The sequence below is a fragment of the Argiope bruennichi genome, chromosome 2, assembly GCF_947563725.1.
Source record: "Argiope bruennichi chromosome 2, qqArgBrue1.1, whole genome shotgun sequence".
Lineage (NCBI taxonomy): Eukaryota > Metazoa > Arthropoda > Arachnida > Araneae > Araneidae > Argiope > Argiope bruennichi.
In genome coordinates this window covers 84243653-84271533 of record NC_079152.1, presented here as the reverse complement: position 1 = coordinate 84271533, position 27881 = coordinate 84243653, and the positions used below count along the sequence as shown (strand labels likewise).

At 26.4% G+C, this 27881-nt stretch overlaps 1 protein-coding gene across 1 annotated transcript; it reads right to left on the bottom strand.

Moving 5' to 3' along the window:
- Nucleotides 1–1728: 1728 nt before the first annotated feature.
- On the bottom strand, nt 1729–26546 carry LOC129954507 (junction-mediating and -regulatory protein-like). Its single transcript, XM_056068147.1, has 9 exons — nt 26445–26546; nt 22825–23640; nt 20450–20622; nt 14092–14257; nt 11422–11579; nt 10444–10524; nt 10252–10350; nt 6973–7600; nt 1729–4357 (listed from the first exon to the last, which is right to left on the bottom strand). The coding sequence occupies exons 2-9, from the start codon at nt 23636–23638 to the stop codon at nt 4227–4229; spliced, it is 2250 nt and encodes a 749-aa protein (XP_055924122.1). The 5' UTR covers nt 23639–23640; nt 26445–26546; the 3' UTR covers nt 1729–4226.
- Nucleotides 26547–27881: the final 1335 nt, after the last annotated feature.

Sequence of the window (27881 nt, the reverse complement as noted above, 5' to 3'; positions counted from 1 at the left end):
GTACAGAATATTTTTCGTAATTTATATAATAACTCAGAAAATTATTCAATAAAAATTCTTTGATTGCATTTGTGCACTAAAATGTGAAAGCAATTTTCCAGCAATAAGATAGATATAATTTTATATACCCTCTTGTATTACAATAAAATTTAGCAACGTTTAAAAAGGAATGCAATTTAACGAAAATTTTGTCATTGATATTCATGAAGTTAAATCTTAATTGAAAGTAACAAATTTCAAAATTATATTCAAAGCATATTTTAAATAGAAATACGTAACCATTATAGATTCAGCGAGAGTGGTCTCCTTAAAACTTTCTTGCACACTCTTTAATAAATTTGTCATGTCAGAGAACACCTTACATGGCAATGGCGTACAATAGTTACGAAATATTTTCTGACGTGAATTTAGTATTTTTACTGAATCTATCGTATCACCCTTGGCGAGTTATTTGGCGATTAATCACTGGCATTCGTTAATAGAATACAAAAATCAAATTTTAGACAAGTTTTTTTCCACCGACTGAAACGAAAATTTGAGACAAAACTTCACTTGTAGTCACAAAATCATATACCAAATTTAATATATTTAAGTCACGGCATTTTTGAATTATCGCGTTTACACCGCAAGTATAGACCGATAGCCAGTCAAACCATTGTTGGATTTGGCTCAAAATTTGATAAGTATCTACAATATAAATGTTAAATCTGAGTACCAAATTTTATCCATCTAGTTCTCTTCGTTTTATAATTATCGCGTTAACTTATATTCGAACAGCCTGAGAGATGGACTTCCTCTGAATAGAATTTCCGCAACATTTAATAGAAATCTGCAAATTTGGTGTAAAGATCGTAAACCAAATTTCAGTCGTCTAGCTTAAAGCGTTTTTGATTTTTTTCCAGACAGACGGACAATAGAGAATTATTAAAAGGTTAGTATAGCTCATAGATAAATTGTTTTATGTTTGACAGGTTTGGAAATACAATTGAATTGAAATAGTACGCTTGAAATAATAATTGAAATAGCTTACATAATATAATAAAATAATGCTTTCCTTTGAATTACTACTCTGTGTTAAGAATATTTCAGATTTAAAAGAAATATGTCCTAATCATTTATAAGTTGAATATTTTGAAAAAAAATAAAAATAAAAATTTGCAGTCATTAATTCACATTCGAAATATTTTTAAAAAATTAAATGCATTTTTAAATTTACCAATTCAATTAAAAAATTTCATTTTATTTTCATCACTGAAAATTACTAAATTTTGATTCATATTTTTTGGAAAATATTTTTAATGATAAATTTGCTACAAAAGACATCCTCCCCCTTCACATTATAATTAGGAATACATTAGGAAAATAACATTTTGACAGAAACGGTATGATTCAAATTAAAATTATGACCATTGTTTCATATTCTTCATACTGTTTGCTATAAATATATGAAATGAAAATAAAATTCTTGAAATACAAAGAGAATATTTAAAAATGTTTTTATGATGAAAGTTTCATACAATTATCTTTTAAAAAATTATAATGAAATGTAAAAATACTAATCCAAAAAAAAAAAAAAAAAAAAAAAAAAAAAACCATTCCAACGCTTTTAATGGTAATTTTTTAAACACATAAGAGTGAGCTTCATTTTGACATTCTTTTAATTAACAAAACTATTATTAATGTTATTGCAATATAAAAAATTTAAATAACAATGAAGGAAACAAAAACTCAAATCAACTTTATATTTTTATTATAAATATTTATAAAAATTCAATAAATTACAGATTATACAAATATTAGTATAAAAATATTAGATAATGTACATTTTAAACAGCTGAAAGTGAAATAGAGAGAAATAAACTAATTTCTCAACACATATTTTCAATAATCTACATTGCATTTGCAACATCCACATACATTGAAAAATAACCGAGAATATGATTTACTTTCTCTATTAATCAATCCAATTCAAATATGAAATCAAATACAAATCTGTTTATAAGCTTTCATATCAGAAAATAATGATAGTGTATTTAATACATTTATTTCACACATGAAGGCACATTCTGAAGATCAAATTCAAGCAACATTAAATATTTCTAATATTAGTGGCAACTTCAAGTTAACATTAAAAAAAGTATTTTTAACAAATCATTACATTTTTTAAAATTATTTTAAATGGAATTTTATTAAATCCTTTGTTATACATACTTAAATCAATTATACCTTTTCTAATAATCAAAACAAGCCATATTTTACATTCTTTAAACATATAACTTCAAACATATAATGAAACAGTTTTTTTTTTTTTTTTAAATCACTTACTTTTTTTTGACCAATAATAAATTCTTTTTTGAATATTGAACAATTTTTACAGAGAGAAAGAAAGCTGAACAAAAATTTTGAATATAAGCAATTGAAAAATTACATTCTAAAATATTCTAACAAACTTTCAAACCCAATTAATTTTGAAGGTGAATCAAACTTTTAAAAACTCAATAGGGGAAAAAAAGTTTTCAAAAAAACTAAAGCAATTTTTTTGAAAACAAGAAATATAATCTATCTACAGTACAATCATAATCAAATCATTCAACATCAAAATAAAAAAAAACCAAAATTTTCCAATTCAAATTTATTCAGTATCAGAAATATAATCACATAACCCATATATTTAAGGAAGAATTGCTATTATTACAGGAATTGTTTTAAAATTGTTTCTGCTAATGGTTTATTACATAAAAAAATATTTGTGATATTTACAAATTAATTAAGTAAATACTAATATTAAAATATATGTAATACTTAGTTAAAAATATTTGAAATGTACAAGATATGAACAGAAACATGACTAGAACAACAAGAAAATTTCTACTTAGGTAAGCTCACATCTCCATTATCACATGCAATTCTTAAAGACAGCAGGTATTCCTTAACATCATACATTTAAATACTGATTTTAACTGCAAACCATCTATATTTTAAAAAATTAAATTTACTGCACAAAATTTAATAATACATGTTTTGAGCACAGAACAATAAAAAAATAAAGCACATGTCAATTTATATACAAATAAAAATTTCTTGGAAATAATATTTTTGTTTATAATTTAAAATTACATTAAATTTATTGTGCAAGATTAAAAGTATATTTATTACCAGAAAATTAAATGATTAAATAATATGCTATAGATTTTTTTTTTAATTTTTGAAATTTATAAAAATTTTTTGGATAAATAACACTGAAGGGAAATTCTAATAATACTTAGTGTTATGGTTCAAAATCCCAAATCACATATATTACAATATGAAAGATATTTCTAAAGCTAGTTTATGATATTGTAACATCACCTTATTCAGCGAATTAAAGTCAAATAATTTATCATGCATTGATAATAGTGTCAAATCCTTAAATCTAATCTATTTCAGTTTTTGTTCAGTTTTTTTTTGTTTAATACTTTTACATTCATTAAAAAGAAAATTCTAATCATAATGTTAATGTAATGAGAGAATGCATTCTGAACAAAATGAATAATCCAATACAATACTCATGATTTGTGTTGTTACATTGCATTTCCTTTCAGAATCTCAATATTAATTTGCAAAAGCAAGTAATAATAACATGCTCAAAAGAGGAATGCTTACTTTGATGAAGATAAGATTTAACGGCTAATAATAAAAGTAAAATCGTCTTAAATATAGATTTTATAAAATACAGTTTTTGAAAAATACAGATAATTGAGTATCAGTTCTTTTTAAATTTAATAAAACCTTTAAAATAACTTAAAAAAGAAATTTAGAAAAGTAAAGTTTACCAAAGATAAAATTTTACTTATTAATAGATAGACATGAAAAAAACAGAAAGCAAACTTTTGAGTGCTTAAGAATATACTATGAATATAAAATTCTCGATATTTCACAACAGACCACAGTAAATTTCAGTTCATAATCATATCACCAGCACTAAAGCATGCAAGGAAAAAAATTAAGCAGATTCAAAACAGTCAAATGAAAAAGAAATTCATTGGGGAAAAAAATGTGCCAATGTACACAACAATACTAAAAATTATAAAGGCACATGAAACAGCATACAACATAGCATATAGCTGCACAATACTTATATCTCCCAGATAGTAACATTCTGTAGTATTTTTACAAAATAGCACATATACCATAATTAAGCATAGTTCAATCACAAATTTAATAGTTAATTTTAATACCGAAAAATTTCACTCGAAATCTGAATCGCTATCTGATTCTTGATCAGAATATTCTGTCATATTACGAATATTTTTCATAGTTTCTTTCAGAATACTACTCAAGTCCATTGGGCTGTCTATTTTCCCTCTTGGTTCTGCATCTGCAAAAAAGAGGAGGAAAAATTACACATCAGTAAATAAATAAAATGAATATTTCAAAAGAAATCCTTATTGTATTTTATTCAAAAAAAGCAACTTTAGGGTAGAAATTTTATTTATTGTTCATTACAGCCCTTGTTTAAGATTGAATTTGTATGCAATTTGAATCAGTTTCAAATTTGGAACAAAAATCACAAGCTTGGCACACATAATTGAAATATCACCATATATTTTTTAAAAGTAAATCATTTGCTCAATAATTTGTTTCATACTCTACAATATAGTAAATACATGTATGCCAATTTCCATACAGACACAAGATAAATGTAATTTTTGACCTAAGAATATTAAAACTATTCCTGAGAATGGGGAAAAGAAGAATACAATTTTCTAAGAATTAACTAAAAAGGGGCAAAAAAATATGAAAATTCGTCCGAATTTTTGCTCTAAACTTGAAAAAATATCAATGTAAAACACTTCAGACTTTCCTAAATATGAGATATGAATAGTTTCTCAATTACCATTTTTATGTAGATTTGCAATGTTTGTAATCACATGGACAAAAGCAGTAAGAGTAGGAAGAGTCAGCAGTAAGAATTGTACTGTATGCTAGGGTGTTACAGAAGAAAAACTTTGAAAACTTTCCTCTTTCCACCTCTTCTCATAGCTTTATACTTTGATATCATTCAGCTCATTAAAACAAAAATACATAAAAAGCAACTGAGATTCAGACACAGTCAAATGATCACATAACTTGAAGAATCAATAAAGAGTGATTGTACTATTAACTAAAAAGCATCAACCCTCCTGGCCAATTTAAGACAACTTCTTACACTCTAGCTTCCGATTTTTATTGCCATCTGCAATATTTAATATAATGTTAATGCAAAAAAAAAAAAAAGAACCTGAAACTTTTAAAATTATCTAGTGCACATGCATTTAATTGTTAAAAAAATACAATCAAATATATAATTACAATAGATACAATACATACAAATACAATAGAAATTCCCAATTCTTGCTATTATATTTCCCTAAATGCTATTATTTGTAATATGCTTAATTTAATCTTTATACAGAAACAAAGGACATCTTCCATAAAATTGTAAAAATCTTATTAATATGAATAGCATCAAAAGTGATTTCAAATTTGACATTTCAATTTTTAAAAAAGGTAGTATTCCATATAACACTGATTGCTGAGAAGCAAACACAGGCAAATAAATAAATAAAAAGTGAAAAAATATTTTTAAAATGATTAGCAAAAGAATTTTATAAATCTTAACACTACTATTATTACAAATTAATAATATCTAATGGTATCAAAAGTGATTTATTTTTTAGAAATGAATAATCTTAATATATATATATATATATATATATATATATATATATATATATATATATATATATATATATATATATATCATAATTTTAGTCTATTTGTTCAAATATGAATAAAATAATAATGTGTAGATTTGTAATAATGAGAAATTGTGTAAAACAAATGCCTTTTCATCAAAAATTAAAATGTGTTTTACATTCACATTTCTCAAAAATCTAATAGCTGTAATTTTAAATAATTTAATTAACAAATTTTTAGTCTTATTCTTCAAATGAAAGAAGAGCCCAATGCCTTCCAATGAATGCACAAATGCCTAGAATATATTCCCATGCTTTCTTTCCAATTATTTTATTTTGAATGCTACACCATTGGCATTCCAGTGCACTTTTCTTTAAAATGCCATGTCTAAAAACAACTTTGTAAAGAGTTTTAATTAATTTTTTATCATTAAAAGAAATATACTTCAATATTAAAATAAATTAAGGCCTTTTATCATGGCTTTTTTCCCAATATGTTAATATTTCAATCTTTCTATCATAATTTATTTCTATAATTGAAAGTTGTCTAATGAAGTTGTCATGTCACTAATATGCAATTTAATTAGAAACAGAAGAAATATCACTGAGTGAAATAAATACCTTATTTCTTTCTTTTTAACTTATATACAAAAGAACAAAGTTGGGGAAAAATAGCAAAAAAGTAACTTAAAGGACAATAAAAGGAAAAAATGTTTATTATAGCCTTATTTCTTCAAAGAATAAACACGATTTCCATTAAAAGTATAAGCTATAGCAGTGAAATTTGCTAAAATTATTTTCAGAGAAACTAGAACTAGATATTTTATTTTAATGATAAATTTACATATAACTTTTAATGATGCACACTAGATTTAATGAAGAAAGTAAATAAACAACCAAAAAAACTACATTTTTTCATGTTAAAAAATGCATAATAATACATAAACTTTGATATTACTCTATCAGATAAAGTTAGATTAAAATATTATAAGCCAATTTAAGAAAATTGAGAAAAACCATAAGAAATTACAATAAAACATAATTAAAGCTTTTAAACAAAAACTTGTATCTCATTTAAAACTATGCATCAAAATTTTAAATATGAACAATATGCTTATATTTTATAGTTCAATTTTAATATACAGTTCCAGAATGATTATTCATTTAACAGTTTGTGGTAGATTTTAATTATATAATTCATTTTAGGTAGTAGTAATACAATAGTCAAAACAGATGTAAATGACTAAAAACAAACCTGCAGATACAGCTTTCAATTTACTTCGTGTAGCTAAAATTTCATTCAAACTAAATGGATTGCCTGGTGCTTTTTTCTTGACTTCAATCACAGGTTTCTTCAATAATTTGAGCTGTTCACTGATTGATGATTGTGTTATCTCTACTTGACTTGGAGGTACACCTGGTTTTGAAGCAGTAGAATCTACTACAAATTTGGTTTGTAAATTCTGAGTAACTGGTAGAGGAGGTGGTATTGGTGGTAATGAAGAGGGTGGTGGTGGTGGAGGAGGAGGAGGAGGTGGTGGTGGTGGTGGTATTGAAGAGGGTGCAGAAGGTGGTGGTGGCAGAGGAGGAGGTGGTGGTGGTATCGAAGAGGGTACAGAAGGTGGTGGAGGAGGAGGAGGTACATATGGTAGCGATTCAGGACCAGGAGGCAATGGTGGAAGAGGTGGTGGTGCTACAGTTGTTTTTGATGTAGTTGTCTTTCCATCTACAGAAGTCTTTTTAATATTAATGGGTTTAGAGCCCTTTCTTTTTGAAGTTGTAACAGTGTGAATTTCGGGATTACTTCCAAGACTTGAAGTTGAGCCAGTCATTACAGATTCTTCATCAATATCTGGGGATTTTGATTCTACCAATAGTGCTTTCTGAAAAATAATAAATATATGTAACATATTTCCAAAATTTAAACATTAAAATTAAAAATTGCAAATTAGAGCGAGAGAACATTATAATACAATAGTCTTTAAAAGATTCTAACTTCAAAGACATAAAATCATTTTTTTTTTGTCATACATGTAAATTAAGCTCAATTTACATAAACAAATATATAATTAAAAAAAAGTTTGCAGGTCAATGGAACTTGGGTAGTAGTTCTTAAAATCTCAAAGGATGAAAATGATTTTGAATAATCCTCATATGATAAGATTGCAATTAAATAGGCAATAAGAAGGAGAGTTTCTTTTATTTCTAAATTATATATATATATATATATATATATATATATTTGTCACTGGATCATTTTTCAATATTTATTGGAATGTAAATAATACTGCTCCGCTAATAAATGAAACAGCTTTAATAATATTAATAATTTTGTAAGTGTTCAACATGTGATAGGATCTGCTGCAAACAATTGAATATGAAATATTATATATTTCATAATCTTTTTAATCCTATCTCAAAGATTCCAGGAATTTCCATATTTTGTTATTATATAATTGAGATATTTTTCAACAAAAGCTATTCCTAATTTTAAAGCATATTTTTATTTTGATTATTTCTTTTTTTAATTTCATATAATATTGTTCAAATTTTATGTCAACTTGTCATTTACACTCAATAAAATGACTATTTTGAAATTTATTTAGATTTTAAAAAACTATATCAAAATAATACTTTAAGTTAAAGGTTTAAAATATTCTATAGATTTTTTTTATCAAAAATAGTCCTTCACCTATTAAAATATCAAAGTTTTACTTTATTATAGAATGTAAAGTACACTATTAATAGAAGGTGGATGCATAACTTTTAAATAAAAGCACTCTTTTTTTTTATGAAGTATAATTTTTCTTAACTTTTTGCTTTTTTAATAATACTGATTAATATTGAAAGTAAGTAATCATAGATTATCAATGATTATAACTCCAAATTCATAAAAATGGAGGAAGAGAAGAGTAAAACATAGAGGTGCATATAATACTCTCTGTGTAAGACACATTTAAAATTGCAGATTTTTTTTTCTTCAAATGCCATTCAATTTTTTTTTTTTTTTTTCCAATTTTAACAAATTTTTTGTTCTATTTTAAATTGCATTATTAAGGAGCCCTTCAACAAATTCAATTAGAACACTAAAAATATAATGAAATGCATTTTAAATACAAATATTATGCAAAAAAAAAAATCAACTTAAAAATGTTAAGAAATTTTTTGTGACAATATGAATATATTTTAATTAAGCATATCTGTAAATTTTCAATTGTTTGGACAGCATGTTTTTAACCTTTAAACTTTCTAAATTAAGTTGAATTTATATGAAATAATACATTCTCATCCCTCTTAGTTTAAATGAAACTTACAATATTTTTAAAAACTTATTTTACTGTGCAATAAAAATTAATTAAAAACTTTCAGCAATATAGAAAGAATTTCACATAGACATGAAATAGAAAACTGAATTTAGTTGCTTCCCCAGTAATATAGCATTTAATTTAAAGTTCAGACGGATTTATTACAAATGACTGATTTTGGATATATCTGATTCTCATTACATAATTTGTGTAGTATTTATCTTATTTGTTTAAGTGACTAGTATATTTGAAATCATTTATATATTCACTTTTTTTAGCAATTAAAAAAATGCAATAATAAGTAATTCAAATGATGTTTGAAATTTGTCTATTTAATTGAATCAAAGGTGTAAAAGCTGTTGGATACTAGAAGCAATCATTAAGGAAATAAATTCCTTAATACTACAATTAATTTAATAAAGCATGGATTAAATAGAAATTTAAATTTCTATTAAAATATACAATCAATTTTTAGGTATATTTTATCAAAAAATTATATAAATTGTGTATTATAAAATTTTTTAGAAATATCACAACTGCTTTCTTTATTTCAAAGAATTCATCATTCATTTTTTTTTTTAAATTAAAACCAGATTAACAAAAAGTTAAACATTTTATTTAGGCATATCATATAATCATTATTTAGAAAACCTGTAGTAATATTTGGAAATATTCAAAGTAAAAGTCAGAAATTTATGATAAATTTTTGAATTTTCTAAATTATTTTGCAATCTTCTTGCTCATATTTACAATAATTTTTGTCATGCAAATGAAAATATTTTAAAAGAGAATCATTATTAGAAAAATTTCATATAGTTGCCAATGATAGTTTCTCCTTCTAATACCGAAAAAAAATCACAATACTGATTAAGATTATTTTGTACAAAATATTTCTTCACATTATCAAATTCTTGACGATGATTTCTTAACTTCAATTGTTAGAATAAAAAAAATCATTCACAGAATTATTTAAACATTTACTTCATGCATCTGCTTTGCAATATGGAATACTTTTTACATTCAAATTATATGTCAAGAAAATTTCAATAGAACAACTTCAAATTTTACTTTACACATTTTATTAGAGTGCAAATACAAGGAATAAGTGACTGAAAATGCTATTTAAAAGTAAAATATATTTGATAAAAAAGTTTCAGAAAAATATATTTTTATATAAATGTTAAAATATCAAAATGTCCTAAAACAGGGGGAAAAAAAAGTGAAATTACTTTTTTGTATTCTTTTAGCCTTTGGAGAGTTTTACGCCTTTCTTCTGCCAACTTATCTGCAGGCAATTCTTTGGTTTTAGTTTCTTTCCTTTTTCGAGTCTACAGAAAATTAAACAAGATTGAAGAAAAAATGCAAAATAAAAAAAATAATGCATTAAAAAAAAGCAACAGGCAATTAATATCAATACATACATATGCAGCTGCTTTTTCATTCTTTTCCATTTCTGCTGCCTTTTTAGTTTTCTTTCTTTGAATATCAGCCTTCAAATTTTTCTAGTAAAAGAAAAAAAAAAAAAAAAATGAAAAAAATTAATAACTGTAAAATAGTGCAATACTTCAAAGTATTGCACTATTTTTATGAATAATAAGAAAACCATTTAAGAATTCCTCTAAATGGGATGCTAAAAAATTGATAGTGAATTTGGCCAGAATTTAGGTTAGAGAAAAGACTTTTTTTTTAACAGCATATGAACGAAAAACAGAAGAAATTCCAACAAAAAGAAAATAATTGCTGAAAATTTGAATTTGCTGTTTTGAGCCCCCTCCCCTTTTTTTTGTGAAGGCTATTTGAAAAAGATTTTGTGATGTTAAAAATTGATTAAAGGATTACAAAAGAATCAACACTCAATTTTTCCAAAAGTTTACATCATCACAGTGTTAGAAAGAGAATAATGAATTTAACATTTATCAGACACATATATAAAACAAATTTTCAGCTGAATCAGTTTCATATTGGCATTCACTTTTTCACTATATTCACTACAGCTAACTGAGATGTGCAGATGACACTTAATGCTTTTTGTGTTATGTAAGCTGATAATCTACTCTCATAAGAGAATCAAAAAAATAAACTCTGAACTTAAAAATTTGAATAATTTCAAGCAAAGCATTGAACAAACAATATAATTAAAGAATAAATTTCAGTTTTTATGAACAAGCATTCATCTATATATTCATGTAACTTTTAGGAATTTAAACAAATCAGATATCAAATTTCAAAGTGCAATTGAAAAAACACAGAAAAATTATAATATCAAATAATTTATTAATAAAGATTCATGAATAGTTACAAAAGAAAATTTCTATCATTAATGACATTACAAACAATCTAATGACATTGCAAGCAATTTAATTTCTCTCTTCATACGATAATTTATATATAATACTTACCCTTTTATTACGTATAGCTGCCCTTTTTTGGTAAATTTTACATAACTTCTGTTTCAGTTTAGCAATTTTAGGATTTTGTTCAGGAACATCATTCAGTTCTTCTGGCATATCTTCAGGAGTTTCAGCAGCATCAAAAAATAAACCAGTTTCCAGAATATCTGTAAAAACAATATTGTTTCATAATTTCAAGGACAGTAATATTTATCAGATACATTTAAAAACAGGGGTGTTTGTGGGACCCCAAAAAATCCCCGGAAACTTTTACGGACTTACTACCGACATTTTGCAGTTTCGAGAAGGGGGGGGGGAGAGAAATGAAAAATTACGATTATTAAGTATTGAATGACCTAATTATAAAAGTTCAATGAATTACTTTTTTTGCAAAATTAATAACCATTAATTTTGCAAAATTAAGACCTTTGAACCCAGGTCACGTGATCGCACATCTGGTCGAACGAAGTCTCTCCCTTTTTTTTCTGCCGCGCCTACTTGCCGAAAAGAATCCAGAAGAGAATGTCCGAGAACCGGGGGGATGAGTCATAACGCGCAATAAGGAAAGAACAAAAAAGAAGTTTTTTCCCCCCTTTTCACGCATTATCACTGCCTTTGGAGAAAGAAAGGAAAAATTTTCACCACACACACTGACCTTGCGCTTTCTGCTTTCAAAGCAAACAAAATTACCCAGATCAAAATAAATAATTCATTATTATTCCTACTTCCTTTTGAACGACGATCCCCGGAATTTCCGGGTATCGAAGTTCAAAATCCCCGGAATTCCGGGGTTTCCCCGGAGCACAAACACCCCTGTAAAAAGAAACTTCCAAAACCTAAGAAATGAATAAAAGTGATTCATAAAAAGAAATTTGCATATAAAAATTTGTACTCTTAAAGTAATTTTGAATTAATGTTGATCAAATTATAAATGTTTAGCAGAAGTAAATTAAATATCTTACAGTAGCACTCACAAACTTCACAAATACCTAAAGAAACGACACAGTATACTTCACATTAGTATTTAAAAAAAAAGAAAAAAAAAAAAAACTAAATATAAAGCACTATAATAGCAAATAAGTCTGCCTACCTGCCTAAAATGCCACAGTAGATGAGAATTAGGTATATATGTAACATATTTTGTTTGAAGCAGAATGCAGGTTTGACAAGCAGTGAAGAGACTTTGTATTTTTAATTTCATTTTTTCTCTCTCAGGAGACAGGCACGATTTATTTACAAGAAGGCGCAGTGCGGCACAAAAGCAGAAGTAAAGAAAGGGTGAAACAAATGATCACTAGTTTTACATAACGTGGGACTTCCGGCCACGTGTCAATTGAAAACATGTGTTGAATTTGGACAAGGGCAATGGACGGATCATTTTCATTTGATACATAGAACTGATGGCGCAGTAATTTTTACACAGCTTTATACGTGAAATAGTATCAGGAAACAAGAGAGCACTTTAGAATCACCCCGATATGGGCCGAATTAGGCAAAGAATTTAGGAAATTAATTTGAATTAAATTAGATATTAAAATATCATTATATATATATATATATATATATTAAGAACAATGAATTTTTAAAAAAAATCCTGTATAAGTCTGGTATATTGATTCTAAACATTACATTTGATATGCTTTAAAATCAACAGAATTTAACAAAAGAACAAAAAAATTAAAGAAATGGATATTAAACATTTAAAGATTTAATCCCTCTCGGAAGAAAGAGTATAATATTACAGAATTTCACTTTTTTTTTCCTAGTGAAATATATGTTTATTTTATTTGAAATTTTGCATATGCACACAGGATGATAAAATTTAGCATTACAGTACTTGATAATATTGCTTCTTTGGAAAAAAAATCTTAAATATATACAAAATAATGGCTAACAAATTTACTAAATTTCATATGAAAAGCCATTAAAAAAATATGCATTTTATGAACCACTATTAACCAATAAAAGAAAATTAATTTTAAAACACAAATGCACTGCATTTTGCAGCAATTGAAGTAAAAGTAGTTCAAGTTACTAGAAAATATTGCAGCAAAAACAGTAGCTTAATTTATTTTGCAACAATACAATTTTGTGCATACTTTTTGGTTTGAATAATAATAATTTAAAACATTTAGGACACATTCTGTAAAGAATAATATAGATTGCCAATATCCATAACTCCAGTTTTTGCAATAACTTTTTCTTTAAGAATTGAACTGAACTAATAAACTCTAAAAAAATAACATCATAGATTGCAAGCCAGCCTGGAGAAAATATGATTTTATTTATCTTATATATTGTGACATGAAAGATGGATATGGTAAAGTGCTATTAGAAAAAACAACAGTAAGTTCCGGACACAATCAAAAGGGATAACAAATACGAAGTTTTCCCACTTAAAATTGACAATTACTTAGAAAGAATTTTCATCTCTAGAAGAATCTTGGATTATTTACTAATTTAAAGTTAATAAATATTTCTACAGTTGTTTTTTTACAGTAGAATTAAATGATTAGAAAAATCAGAATAGAAATATTCTAAAAAATGATTATGGATATTAGATAACATTAATTAATATAGTTCTTCAATCAAAATTTATTTTTAATTTATAAAGAGAATGAAGGTATATACAAAAATTTAGTTAAAAGATTTTTAAAATGATACAATTATTACACTAACCTTTGTGCTCTTGATTTAGAAGAGCTAACTGACTTTTATATAAGCGTTCTTCTGCTTCAATAACATCAAGATCTGCATCAAATACATTTAATTGGGCACTGGCTATCTCTTCTTCAATCCTTTCAACTTCTTGCACAGCACCATAATCATAACTTAGGAATGTTAACTGCAATTAGAAAATCGAATCTTTATATCTAATAATAAGAAAAATGAAATTGAGTATGATTAAAGATCATAGCTCATTAGACCAAGATCTTCCAAATTTGGTAGATATATCATTACTTCAAATAATGAAAATGTTCATTTTAAAATGTTTTTTTTATTTGCCCTCCAACATTTTAATTAGATAAAAAATTTTAAAATTCATAGCATTTTTTCCTAATTTCAAAAACAAACAAAAATAATTTTACCTTGAAATTCAGAAAATCAGGTTTACAATGACACTAAATTAATTATTGAGCAATTGTCTTTCACTTTTAATACTTTTTTAAATATAATTTCGAACAATACTTCTTAAGAAATTTGAAACATCAACAAAGATGAGTGCATGCTTTATGATGAATTCATGTTTTCAAACTTATAACATATTTTACTTTTTGATATATATATATAAATGCAACACTCAATATAACAATATATGCAACACTCTATATAACATCTTTTAAAGAATCATATGAAATTCTTTAATGATGTTCATTCTTCATAATTTCAATAAAATAGTCTAACTTCAATCCTTTGTCATTATTTCAATATCCAAATCATAGCAAGTACATAATTGCATACTGAATAAGAACATAGAAAGTACAAAGAGAGGGCATAGGAAAGTATTTGATATATATTTTTAAGAAAAGAATTTAATGAGTCGTTTGGGTTATGTAAGAAGGAAAAAAAAATAGCCAGTGGAACTAAGAAGTTGTGGTGAACTGCATATAAACCAGTAACAGCGCTTCTACCCGAACAGCTGTTTTGGCAAAATCGGTTAGTTACTGGACTGCTAACCAAAAGGTCCCAGGTTCTATCCTCACGCGTCTCATAACCTCTTCATTGGTGACCTCGGACGCTGAACCTTCGACCTTCGTACAGCTGTTGTGGCGCCATCTACCTGCAACTAAAGTCGACAGACTCACTTGGCGCATCAGCACCCACAAATGCTCGCCATAATGCTTGGTGCTATTCAAAACTGGGTACTGGACCATTAAGACAACAGCTACTCAATATATCACCTCTCAACGCCATTTCGTTCGTCTCCCCTTCGACTCACTGGAGGGAGAGTACTGTGGTGAATTGCATATAAGCCAGTAACAGTGTTTCTACCCGAACAGCTGTTTTGGCAAAATCGGTTAGTTACTGGACTGCTAACCAAAAGGTCCCAGGTTTTATCCTCCTGCGCCCCTTACCTCTTCAAAGTTAAAATTACAATGAAGATAAAGTCACTGAAGGATTAAGAAATTATTTTTCAAATGTAGATTAAATACAAAATAATACATATGTAGATATATAAATAATTCCAGTTAAAGTTTAATTTCAAAAGTCAGCAGCAATGATTTTTTTTATTTTATTAATTTGTACTTTTGAAACGTTGATATTCGTTCTTGCAAAGCTATTTGATGAACAAAAATCTATAATTGAGCTATTAGCTTAATTTTTATTTCTGATTGTAATATATTTAATTTTCATTGAACAGTAAACAAAACACTTTACTGTTTATTAAATAAATTATATGTTAACATGCATTTCCAATGTTATTTTTTTTTATCAGTAGCTGATCAACTTAACTAGTATATTATTGGAATTTCTATTATTTCTACTTTTAACTTACACTTCCAAAACATATTTTAGATGATACAGAGTCATTTCATGCTCAGCTAAACCAAAGATGAATTAACTATTTCATAAAATAAACTTGTGCTTAATATATAAAGAAAAAAAGCACAACAAAAAAATTTTCACAGCTATATTAACCATAATCCTGATACACCCTGAACTAGGATCTGCAAAATGGATTTCTCCCCAAATGTAATAATAATAATAAATATAAATATTTAAAAAATTACATGAAAAATATCAGTTGTATTGAAAATGAAACAATCTTAAAATCCCTTTCTAATACTACATTAGAGGAGATTAGATTAGATGTTTTTTAACAGAATCAACTATGAAATTTGCCCTTAAAAGTTTAAAGCATTAGAATCTATAACCAAAAGCCGATCACACTCAGACATACACATACACAAGAAGAAAAAAAATTTTAGAAGAGAAGAAAAATACTAAAAGTAAAATAAAAGAGCCAGAATTTATTTTGATATTGATTTTCTGGAGTGAGATTTGCAAAATTTTGTATAGTGTTAGATAAATTCTAAAAACAAATATGTGAACTTATAAATATGTGCAGATCTGTACGAGCTATTAATGGTCCAACTGAACACTTCACAAGGTAAATTAGAAAAATATGAAGCAGATACAAAGAAAATGCTACGTGATGTTAATTAAAAAGAAACTATAACTTACAAATGTATCAGAAAGAAAGTACTCAATACCAAAGATACACTAGAAGTACATCTGAAAATCAGAAATGAATTTAATATCATCACCTCTTACATAATTGATTGACTTGAAACTGAGATGAAGAGAAGAAAGAGAAACAAACAAACAGCAGAATTTTTTTTTTTTTTTTTTTTTTTCATAAATGATACGCAACATCATATTATTTCACCAACGGCAATTAAAACTGAAAGATTCTCGGTGCCAGTTAATAGATGCTTACACCGAGGACTTAAACAGTAATATTTAAAGCGGAATTTCAGCAATTTTATTCATGCATGCACCATAAGTTCTGTGCAACAATAACAAAAGTAAAAATAAGATTGATTCAAGTTAAACTTTATAAAATAACTGTAGAAGGCAATATTGAGCGAGTTTTTCAAAACATAAATATTCAACTCCAAAGACTTTTTTTTCTAACAATACTGGTCACAAACAGCTCAACACAGCATTTGTTTTCACAGTTGAATCATATTAAAAATCCCATCAGAATAACTACAAAAAAATATAAAAATTGGATGTCTTATCTCTATTAAATTTAGAAGCAGATTGTATTGTATAGTATTTATTTGGAGGAATGCATCAAATATTTTGTAATAATAAAAGGGGAGAAATGAAAAAATGTTCAAATATAAAGCAGAAAGTAGACACTCTTTTTAATACGACATTCCCATAATCTCAAGGCACCTGTTGGAATATGTTATTTGGTAAAGAGCTATTCTTTCCTGTTAAAACTTCATATCTTCATTCTCTCAGTAAAGGATTTCATATTTCCTACTTAAAGCCTTAATATAGTATTTCCCTCCTTTAACAATTGTTGACTTGCTTCTCACATATATGAAAAAGTGCTATTTATGTCTCTATGTTTTTATGATGCATTTATGTTGTATGTGTATGCATTTATGTTATTATGATGTCTCTATGATTCTGTATAAATGGGAAACTCTCTATAATCTGACAAATGTATAGTAACATGCATCAGATTAGAGTTTATTGTATATAAAACTAAACATCCTCCATTTTACTATAGGTTTTGGATAACTTTGATAAATGATTTTTAATGGTTTATTATATTTCAAAATTACAAATCCCCATCTTTAATTTTTCTAGTCATTTTAACTTGATTACTTCATATTTGCTTTGTTAAAACTGGATTTTAAAATATTCGTTAATGTTTCTAAAATGTTACAATTTTTTTCATTGTATCATGCAGGTAGTTCAAGCAGAGGGGAAAATCGATGCAAAATGGTGTTATATACAACCAATTAGAAATGAATTTGATACTAAAAAAAAACAAGTGTTATAGCCAGTCAGAAATCAAATTCACCTTTTCTACAGAAGCAACAGTGTGATCAATAGAACAGGGCAAAAATAATTTTAATCATCTTCCAAATCTGAACGAAATAAAAGGCATAAAGAATAAGAGATGTTATCAGAAATCAGTTTGGGATCACACATTTCTGTATGAAACAATGACTGCACTTTTCATCTGCAATAAATATTTATAACTATTTTAAATATATTAGTTATTAAAATCTTATTGTTTCATGTAAAGAAAGAATATATAGTAGATCACAAAATTGAGTATATACCTAAATGTATCAATTATATTTTTACTTAACATGCTAAATTTTACTTAAAGGAAATTGTATTTTTTACTAATGATACTTGAGATTATACCCTGCCAACATATGCACAAAAAAATTATGCAATAAAAATTGTTGCATAAAAATAAATATAACACTTAGACGGAAAAGAAAGTCACAAAAATAAGTATATAATTAATTTTGCTACAAAAAGTAAATTATTATTTACTTGCAAAACCTTTTGCCTAAATCACAGTTTGTAATCACTTAGTCATGGATTCCACCGGAATTTTTGGTTGTTTCAACTGAATTTCTAGCTCACTTTTTCCTTTTTTGAAATCCTTTTTACTTGTCATGTCATGTCATGTTAATGGGTGGATTTCTCCAACTGACCATAAATTTTCTGTAAAATATTTTAGTCTGAAGATTGGAGTGATATGTATAACTGTTGCCTATAGTAGTACTATATCTTATCAATCCTTGCAATATGTTTTGGATTGTTGTTTTGTTGAAAGATGAAATGTGGACCTAATCTTAATTTATTGGCACTTTTTTTAAAGTTATTCTTTTAAAATATCAGCCATACTAGTCTATCCATAATGCCACCAATGGCAACGAATTCTCCTACTCCATTTGTTGCCAAACAACCCCTAATGATGAAAAATCCACCCCATATTTAACTGTTTGTATTGTACACTTTAGATGCAGTTCTTTTCCATCTTCCCTTTTTCATCTTCATGACTTCTATATTGGAGTATGACCATGAGATCCTGCATTATGAAGGACACATTTAAAAGTTTCAGCTGAAATTTTTTTCCATTTTCTGAGGATATTAATGTGCTAGTTTTGGAACGCTTAATTTAGAAATTTTTTTTACTTAACATATAATCTTCCTTTTTGCAACAGCACTAAAAATTTCTTTACATCCTTTTCTTAGAATATGACCACACATTCAGTTCTACAATACTTCTTTTGCATTTTTTTTTTTTTTTGGACATTTACCAATCAAAGAAGCAATTTCTTAGAGATTTGATCAACCACTTGATGACTAAATAACATACATTCTCAGACGTTTTCCTCCTAGAACTTTTTACAAGAATTTTTATGGCAATATATATATAAGTGCATTTGTAAAAAATTATTAGGTTTATATGCTTGGAGAGCAACAGTTGAATGTTTTAAAGAACATTTTCAATAAGGTAGTGATTAACTAACAAATTCTTTTAAAATATACACAGCAAACCTAATTAATAATTAAGGTTATACTTAAAATACTTATTATTTCTTACTTACTTTGGCAAACACTTAAATACTTATTAAGTATTTAGATGTGTACTCAATTTCATGACTTCAAATTTAACTTTTACTGAGTGAAAATTATGAAATTTAAATATTCTGATGACCTCATATATGTTTTTTAATGCAATACACTTCTTAATGTATATTTTAATGTTTCTGTAAATATTAAGTTTAAATTAACTTAGTACTACATTTTTACACCTTTAAGGAAGAGAGTGATTGGTATACAATCAATTTTGAGACCCACTGTAAATTCCATATGTAGGGAATTCAATACTTATAATATAAAAGATAACCAAATTAAAAAACATATTGTGCAATATTAGCACAAAGTACAAAAAATAAGTACTATCAGCTATTACTTTGCTGTGGATAGTTATTGAATATAATTATTAAGAATTACTAAGAATACTAGATATAACTAGGAATAAGAATGAAATATTAATGTAAAAGAATAATACTATAAATGGGGACACCAAAATATTTTACAAAAAAAGTGTTTAAAGAATTGTAATCAGACTCAAGTTATATTAGTCAAATGCATTATAACAATTTAATTTTGAAATCTATTAGATGTCATAGATAACGAAAAAGAACAAAGTTGCAGCACAAGTTAGACAATGCATGGTTCAATGAGACATGCAATCAATTTTTTTTTAAAAAATTATATCACATGAATAGGTTTTTTTTTTTTTTTTGAAGAAGAAGAATAGTATATAAAAGGGCACAATGAACAGAATGAGAGCAAGACTTCTGCAACAGTATGAAATGAATGTTTTCATATTTTTGTAAGCATTAATGATAATAAATAAATAATACATAAATATTGAAAAAAATAAGATACACATAAAACATTTTCCTGAAATATATACACAATTCCTGGGAAATTTAATAATTGCTAACAGAGTCTAGTTTAAAATTCTGATTCTAACCTGACTTTTTATTTTGTCCCTTTGATACTCCTTAATTGCTTTAATAGCGTTATGTAGTTTTAAATCTTCTTGACAAACTTGAACTTCTAATTTTAACAAACGAGGCATTCCATGCAATCCAAAGGCAGCTTTTCCAAACCTTTTCTTATCTTCCAGCATTCTATCCCTTCCTCCTAAAAAAATTTTTTTTTAATATCAGGCACTCAAGTAAATTATTATTATTAAAATAAGTAAAAAAAAAAAAATACTAATTATGTAAAAAACATTACAAAGCATTTTTCAAAACAGACAATGCAAGCATATAAGGAGAATGTCTTTGTCAAAAAAAATTATAAACATTCTTCCATTAGCTAGAAAGCAATTAAAATGCACATCAAATGTGCGAGTTTCACACAAAACTGGCAAGCTGTCATCACTGCATGAAAGAATAGCAAATTTAATGAGCCAGTAATGTGAATTAATATAACATAGTTACAAAGCACAATTTCTTTTTATTTTCTCATATATTTTATAGCAAATTTATAGATATATTTTAGATAGTGGATCCTATAAAATTTCTATTTACATACATTCTTCACAGTCAATCTCGAGAAAGTTCTTATCATATCCAAATCTGAAGATCTTGCAGATGCAACAGTGATTAATAAAGCCAAAATATTTTTTTTAAAGAGTAGCAAAATTTAAATGCAATTCAAATAAATTATTTTTAAATAAATATTGTAATATTTGTAATACTGCAATCTTGAAAGACAATTCAAAGATAAATTTTATCTTTAATTACAACCAACTACGGTTCCATGTAAATCTTTACAGCATTTAGAAAGATCATTTTCAATCAGTTTATGAATATAATCTGTATTATATAAAAAACTATACAAGGCCTCAAGTCGAAATTTTGAATCTTATCTTACAAGAAAAAAATGATACTCTTAATTACGATTAGAACTACCTAGTAGGTACTGGATATCTGGTAGATGTGAAATATGTAAATATTGTCAACTAATACCAAATATATACTGTTTGTTTCAGTATTCTGAGACTACCATTTTTCAATAATTCTATCTTATAAGGGGTGAGACGCGGAAGAATGAGCACATTTACGGAATTCATCATTCTTTGACTTTCATTTCTCCCTATTGGATTCTTTTTCATTCATTTTTTTTTCAAGTGTTGCTAATTTAAGAGCTGGTTCAAATTCTGCTAATTATTTCATATAATATATTTAAAATAATAATATTTTTTAAGTAAGAAAATCAATAATATTTTTTATAAATACAATTAAAAAATAATATAAAATCTTTAAGATTTTAGGAGTTATAGCAACTTTTTAAATGAAAAGAAGTCTCGCTTATTCAAAGAAATGTCAAAAAATACAACATATAAAAAAAGATTTTAACATAAAAAAAAATCAATTATTTACTAAAAAAGTAAGTGAACAAATTTTAACTTCATCTTATGATGAAATCTCCCATTTATTCAATACAATTTAATGTTTATGCCCCTTACAGTAAATGAAAAGTGCTCTAAAATATTTTATTGTGAATTAGTATCTGCTTATCCATTGCCAATTATCTGCAATGTTTATGCCTCATAAGTCCGCGAGTAATCCGAGTTAACTTAATTGTTAAACATAAACATCACCTCCTTTCATCTTTTCCACTCACCCCTATTTTATCGAATTAAACTCATCCTAATGCATGCACACATGAGCAGAAGATTTTTGAATCCATTGGCAAACAATGCAATATCTGGATTTTTTTTTTTTTTTTTTAAATAAGCAATAAGAGAACCAACTTTTTTTTTTTAACATTAACTTAAATACTTAAAAAAAGATAGATTCCATCATGAAAAAAAGTATCAAGATATTTTGTTCTTTTTTTTTTTTTTCCTTAATTTTTTTTTTTTTTTTCTTCTTAACTGTACTTGAATTAATACTTTAATTCTTAATTATAATTTGGTTTAAAAACTACACGGAACACACAAAAAATACTAGCTTCATACTATTTTTTAAAGGAATTAGTTAAAAAAAAGTAAGTCTATGAAAAACCTATTCTAATGATTCTTCAAGGTTCAGCAGTGGATGAATATCTAATTAAAGATAAAAAAGAACATCAAAATATTAATAAAACTATCCCTGCTATATCTACAATTTTTTTATATATTGCTAGTTATTACATAATAATTAATACAATGAATGTTAAATTCAGCATTTATAATAGGGCAATATATAAAAAGAAAAAAGCAATATAGTAAGCATATGTATCATAATACAGAAACAAACTATTAATCATCATTCAGTTGAGATCAAATGACATTCCATTATTACAAAACTGATCATTAACTAATAATGAATACTGATATGGATATAATTTTACCTAAAATTAAGCTGTATGTTTTTCGATAAAACTCTAGGTATAGTTGTTGGATTGCTTCAGTTGCAATTAATGACTGTTCATTCCAATCTTCAAAATCTTTCTGAGCTTGCTGCCTAATATTTGGTCCAATTTCTTCTCCTAATTTATCTTTTGCTTGCTTGATTCGACTATGAGCCATTTCCCTGAGTTCCAAGAAAGGTTGCAAATGAAAATTGTATAATTCACTCAAATAATCAGATATGTTTTTAAATACTTGGTCTTCGAGTACATAGATTGTAGTGAGTTGCAAAAGTGATTCTGCTCTTTCTCTTAATTGAAGAACTTCTGCTAATTCCTTATAAGCTTTCTCTACTAAATCATCTAAGCTTTTAATTTTGAACTCATTCCAGTTTTCTTCATAGCAACTTAAAGGATCTTCATCATTGAACATAGAAGCAACAACTAGCTTTTTACCAACTTTCTGAACAGCAGAGCTTAAATAATGTTCGATACAGGTAGAAATGTAGTCATATTTCTTTCTGGAAGGAGTATAATTTGGTTTAATTTCTTTAGGAAAATCATGTGCTAAAGATGTATCTATTAAACAAAATTGTTTATGCATATGATAAATTTCACTCATACTAAGTAAGCAAACTCTGTTTTTATTATTCTGATCACTAGCTTTTCGAGATCCTTCATGAAGAGTAACAGCAACTTTAGATGCTTCTTCATTCCAAGCACAAATGAACTTTGTATGGTCAGTCTCCTCCTCTTTAGTGAAGATGTTAGCCTTCACTGCAACCCAATCACTGAGATCTTCTATTGGTGAACTCATCTCTAAAACAGAAGATATCATTGAGAAATTCCTCTAAATTACATAAAAACAAGATGAATAAACAAATATCTATACATCAACATATGCCATTTTTTGTGAGCATTTATTTTAAATAGACAATCTCAAGAATTAGTTAATACTTTTATAATTTGTTTTCTACATTCAATGCAAAACATTAAACAGTAGAATTAGAAATTTTATACAGTAGAATCAAATAACAACATGATTATGGTTTGTGTTATTCCAAATGACAACTTTTGCTGAAATAGGTGGAAAATATACCAGAAAAATCTGATACAAAATGATTTCAATGCATTTATGAATGAAGCAGAAATAATAAAAATGCCACATCATGGATTCCTCTAAATAGACTAAGCACTGTAATCAATTTTTGTCACCAAATGATGTATATGGAACAGTTTTTACAGTTGAATGAAATGCATACAAATGAAGCTCATTAAATGTTACCAAGTGTGGGTTTTTTTTTGTTTTTTTTTTATGGTCCAATACAAATGATGGTGCAAGATTGATGAGTGCTGATAAAGCATTGTAACCAGTGAAGGAGATCTGATCATCAGGGTAAAATAAATTGCAAAAAAGGACACTTTTACAAGAAAATAAATAACCATCTGGGGGAATGCAAATGATTTGTTTCTCAGTAAAAAACTATGAAGTTCCAAAAATTTTTGTTATTGAGAACATCTTTTAAGATTATATCATTTCTTCATAGCTAATACCTACTTTCTAATTTGTATTATACTATATTTTAATTAATTGCAGAAACATATATAACAATCTCATTCTCATTTGTACACACTTAAAACTGAGAGAACATGAATCGAGTAATTGAAGCCTTTGGTCTTTAAAAATATATCATAAAAAAATCAAATTGTCAGAAGAAATTCTCCAGCTTCACAATAGCTACAGTCAAAATCATTTGAAAGCTGACTACTAGAATTTTAGGAATTTATCCCTTTTTTCTTATCTCAAATCACTGATGTCCAGACCTCCGAAAACCTGACAAGAGTGTGTACTTTACAGTACAGAATTGCTTAGAAGACAGCAAATAAGTTTTATATCGAATTTAATAACATAGTTTTAATACTATCAATAAAAAATAATTTACATTTAAATATTATAATATCATATCAATCTATTCTTTGGTATTTCATAATAAAATTAATATTTTCTGAAGCATACATCTAATTTTCTATGTGTTATGTTAAGAAAAAAAAATCTCTCCAGGCATATAGAACCCAATGTGTGCCCTCGATTAAAAATACAAGGAACACATGACTTTGCAGCTTAAACATAAATAGAACAGTAAAAGAGCAGTTGTAGTTTAATAAAAAAATACTTTCCATTGTGTATTTTGCAATTTTCTCAGCATGAAAGCTGGCTTTCAAAATAATTATTAAACATTCATAGTGGGATAAAGATCATTTCCAAGATCAAATTTGCCAGGTTTTAATGTAAAGAACATGGAACACATAATTCATCTTAACTTTCACAACTATTACTCTTTTTTAAACAATTTTGATGACAAATTCCTGAGAAGTAATAAACATTTGAAATAATCTATTCTTAAAGAAAGAATTTAATCCAAAATTAAATTAATACAGATTCCTTTCATAAAAATAAATGCATAATAAATACATTTTTATGAAGATTTCAAGACATAAAAATTACTTTTAAGTAAACTTTAAAAACTGTTCAAAAGATTAAAATCAACATCTGTGTATTGAGAATTCACTCATTTTCATTTCCCACACAAAACCTATTGAAAATGATAAAATTAGACGAAGACATTACAGAATATATATATATATATATATGAAATGAATTAAGGATATCCCTCTCATCTCATTTGATGCATAGCAAAATCAACATATGAAATAGTTACTTTAATGTCTTTTTAGATAACTACAACTGATGAATGATTTTCTAGCACTATTTACAAATTATTGATATCTAAATTTATTTCGGCATAATCAATTATGTCATTTAACAAAAAATATTATTCTTATAATTAATTTGCTGTTATAGAAACAATGGGCAATTATGAATCACATATCTAATCATTTAGCATTATTTACAAACAATATTTAACATTTTATTCTGCTTAATTAAAAACATTTACGCAACATGTTGCAAAAGTGCATTTGGCGATTTGTTTAAATATTTATATTTTTTAATATCTTAAAACAATAAAAAGTTGAAAGAATTTCTATATATTTGTAATACAATATATAACGAACATCAACTAAAAATTTTTAATTAAATATTATAAGACAATCTAACAGTACTTTTCGCACATCAAACATAATACAAAAGAAATTTCATACTTCGATAACGCTGTTAATAACGCTAAAAAAATCAGTCACATTTTTAATTTGTGCTTTTTTTAATTGATTAATCTTATTGTAAATAAAATTCAGCAAGGAGGGCAATGTCAATATTTATTTTTACATCACATTTGGAAAATTACTCCAAGGTAAAACAATCCAATCAATTCCTTTTCGGCTGAACATAAAAGTATGATATGGTTCTTGAATGCGCATATTTTGTTAAACATTATTCGAGTGCTATTAGTAAAATATTTTAATCATTAAAATAGATTAATTGTAATAATTAGCAAGCATTTAACTACAGTAATGAACACAAAAATCTAATAAAAATACATTGTTTTACAATTTTAGTTCATTACAAGGGGCGTAAATGCATTTAACTTTATGTAAAGTAAATTGAAAAAAATTTAAATACTAAAGCATAAAATATTATTTAAAAAAATGTGAAAAATTCATGCCTTGCAACTCTTCATAAATGATTTCAATTCTATTAGAAATGAACGTCGAATCACAGTCAGCTGACGAAAATTTGAAAGCATATTGTTATTTCGTAAACAGTGTACTTCACAGTTAAAAACAAGCTCTCATGCCCATGGATAGAAGTGTCTGCTTTCGGACAATAGTAGCCTGTCGATAGAGCACTATTGCCGAGATGTTACTGTTGAATATCAATTCTGACTATCATGGCTGAAACACAAAAATTCTAACATTCTTTTTTGAAATAACTTGAAAAATGACAAACCAAGCCATTATATCATTATTATGATTTCTATTAATCAGCGTTCAGAATTCATCAATCGATCTCCAAAGTGCCATTGCTTGAACCATCATAATTACATTGTATTTCATTCGTACTAATACAATGTATGAAGCTTCATTCCATAGTGATTTAAAATGCGGAAATGGTAAGTAAATTTTCAATGGAGCTGCAATGGTGCAATGGCAGTCTCTTCAGAACCAGGGGATCGTAGGTTCTTGATCAAATTCTTCATCAATCACCTTGGAATGATGTCCTTATAAACTTCAGGAAATCGGTTCGCATGCAAGTCCTTCGGCTCATAGGTAAACACCTGATGGGTAAATTATTATGGGTAAACACCTGAAATTTAGGCTCAAGAGTTTACCCATAATCTATGCACGATTCAAAATTTGATGTTTGTCCACAAATAAATTTTTAACTTTGAACAGTAGAGTAAAAATATAATTCAATACATTTAAGATGACAGAGAAATCCAACATGTATTTTAGATATTTTCTTTTAGACCGATCGGGTTCAAAATTTAATATAGAACCACAGTTTTAATGAAAGGAGTGCATAACAAAACACATTTATCTATTTACTTGTGCTTTTAAATTATCATATTCACATGCACATGGATAGACAGATAGCTAATTGATGGATTTGCTAAGAATTTCAAGTATCATAATCAAAAATCAAATCTATGTGTAAAACTATGGCGAAATTCTTGAATTAAAAACATATGGTTCTTTTAACTCATCTGGCTCATTGTACTTACCGAAAACCATTGCGCTTCACCGTTTTCATTTTCAATTCCTAATAGCACAAGATATCCGATATCTTCATGATGTTGTTTGATATTCTAGATGTTGTATTGTATCATAAAAATATAACAAAATTTTTGGACACTTTTATGCTAATAAGGATAGAGTGACAGATATCTAGACCTTCTACTGATACTGATAGATGTTTATAATCTTGGAATAAACATTGAAGATCAATTTGTTTTTTGATTGTTGTGTTCTGAGGTAATATTTATTTTCAATATTGTTATTTCAAAACAAACTGGTGCAAAATGGGTTTTCATTTTATTTATTTATTTTTGCATTTTACCATTATTGCAGATAATTTCCCTGATTTCCCAAATAATTACCAA

What these genes read in the sequence shown, in the direction of transcription:
- LOC129954507 (XM_056068147.1), bottom strand. Translation starts at nt 23,638, where the DNA reads ATGAGTTCACCAATAGAAGATCTCAGTGATTGGGTTGCAGTGAAGGCT. An exon ending in GGCTAAAAGAATACAAAAAA is followed by an intron (nt 7,601 to 10,251) that starts GTAATTTCACTT and finishes ATTATTTTTCAG; the next exon opens with AAAGCACTATTGGTAGAATC. An exon ending in ATTGAAAGCTGTATCTGCAG is followed by an intron (nt 4,358 to 6,972) that starts GTTTGTTTTTAG and finishes TCTTTTTTGCAG; the next exon opens with ATGCAGAACCAAGAGGGAAA.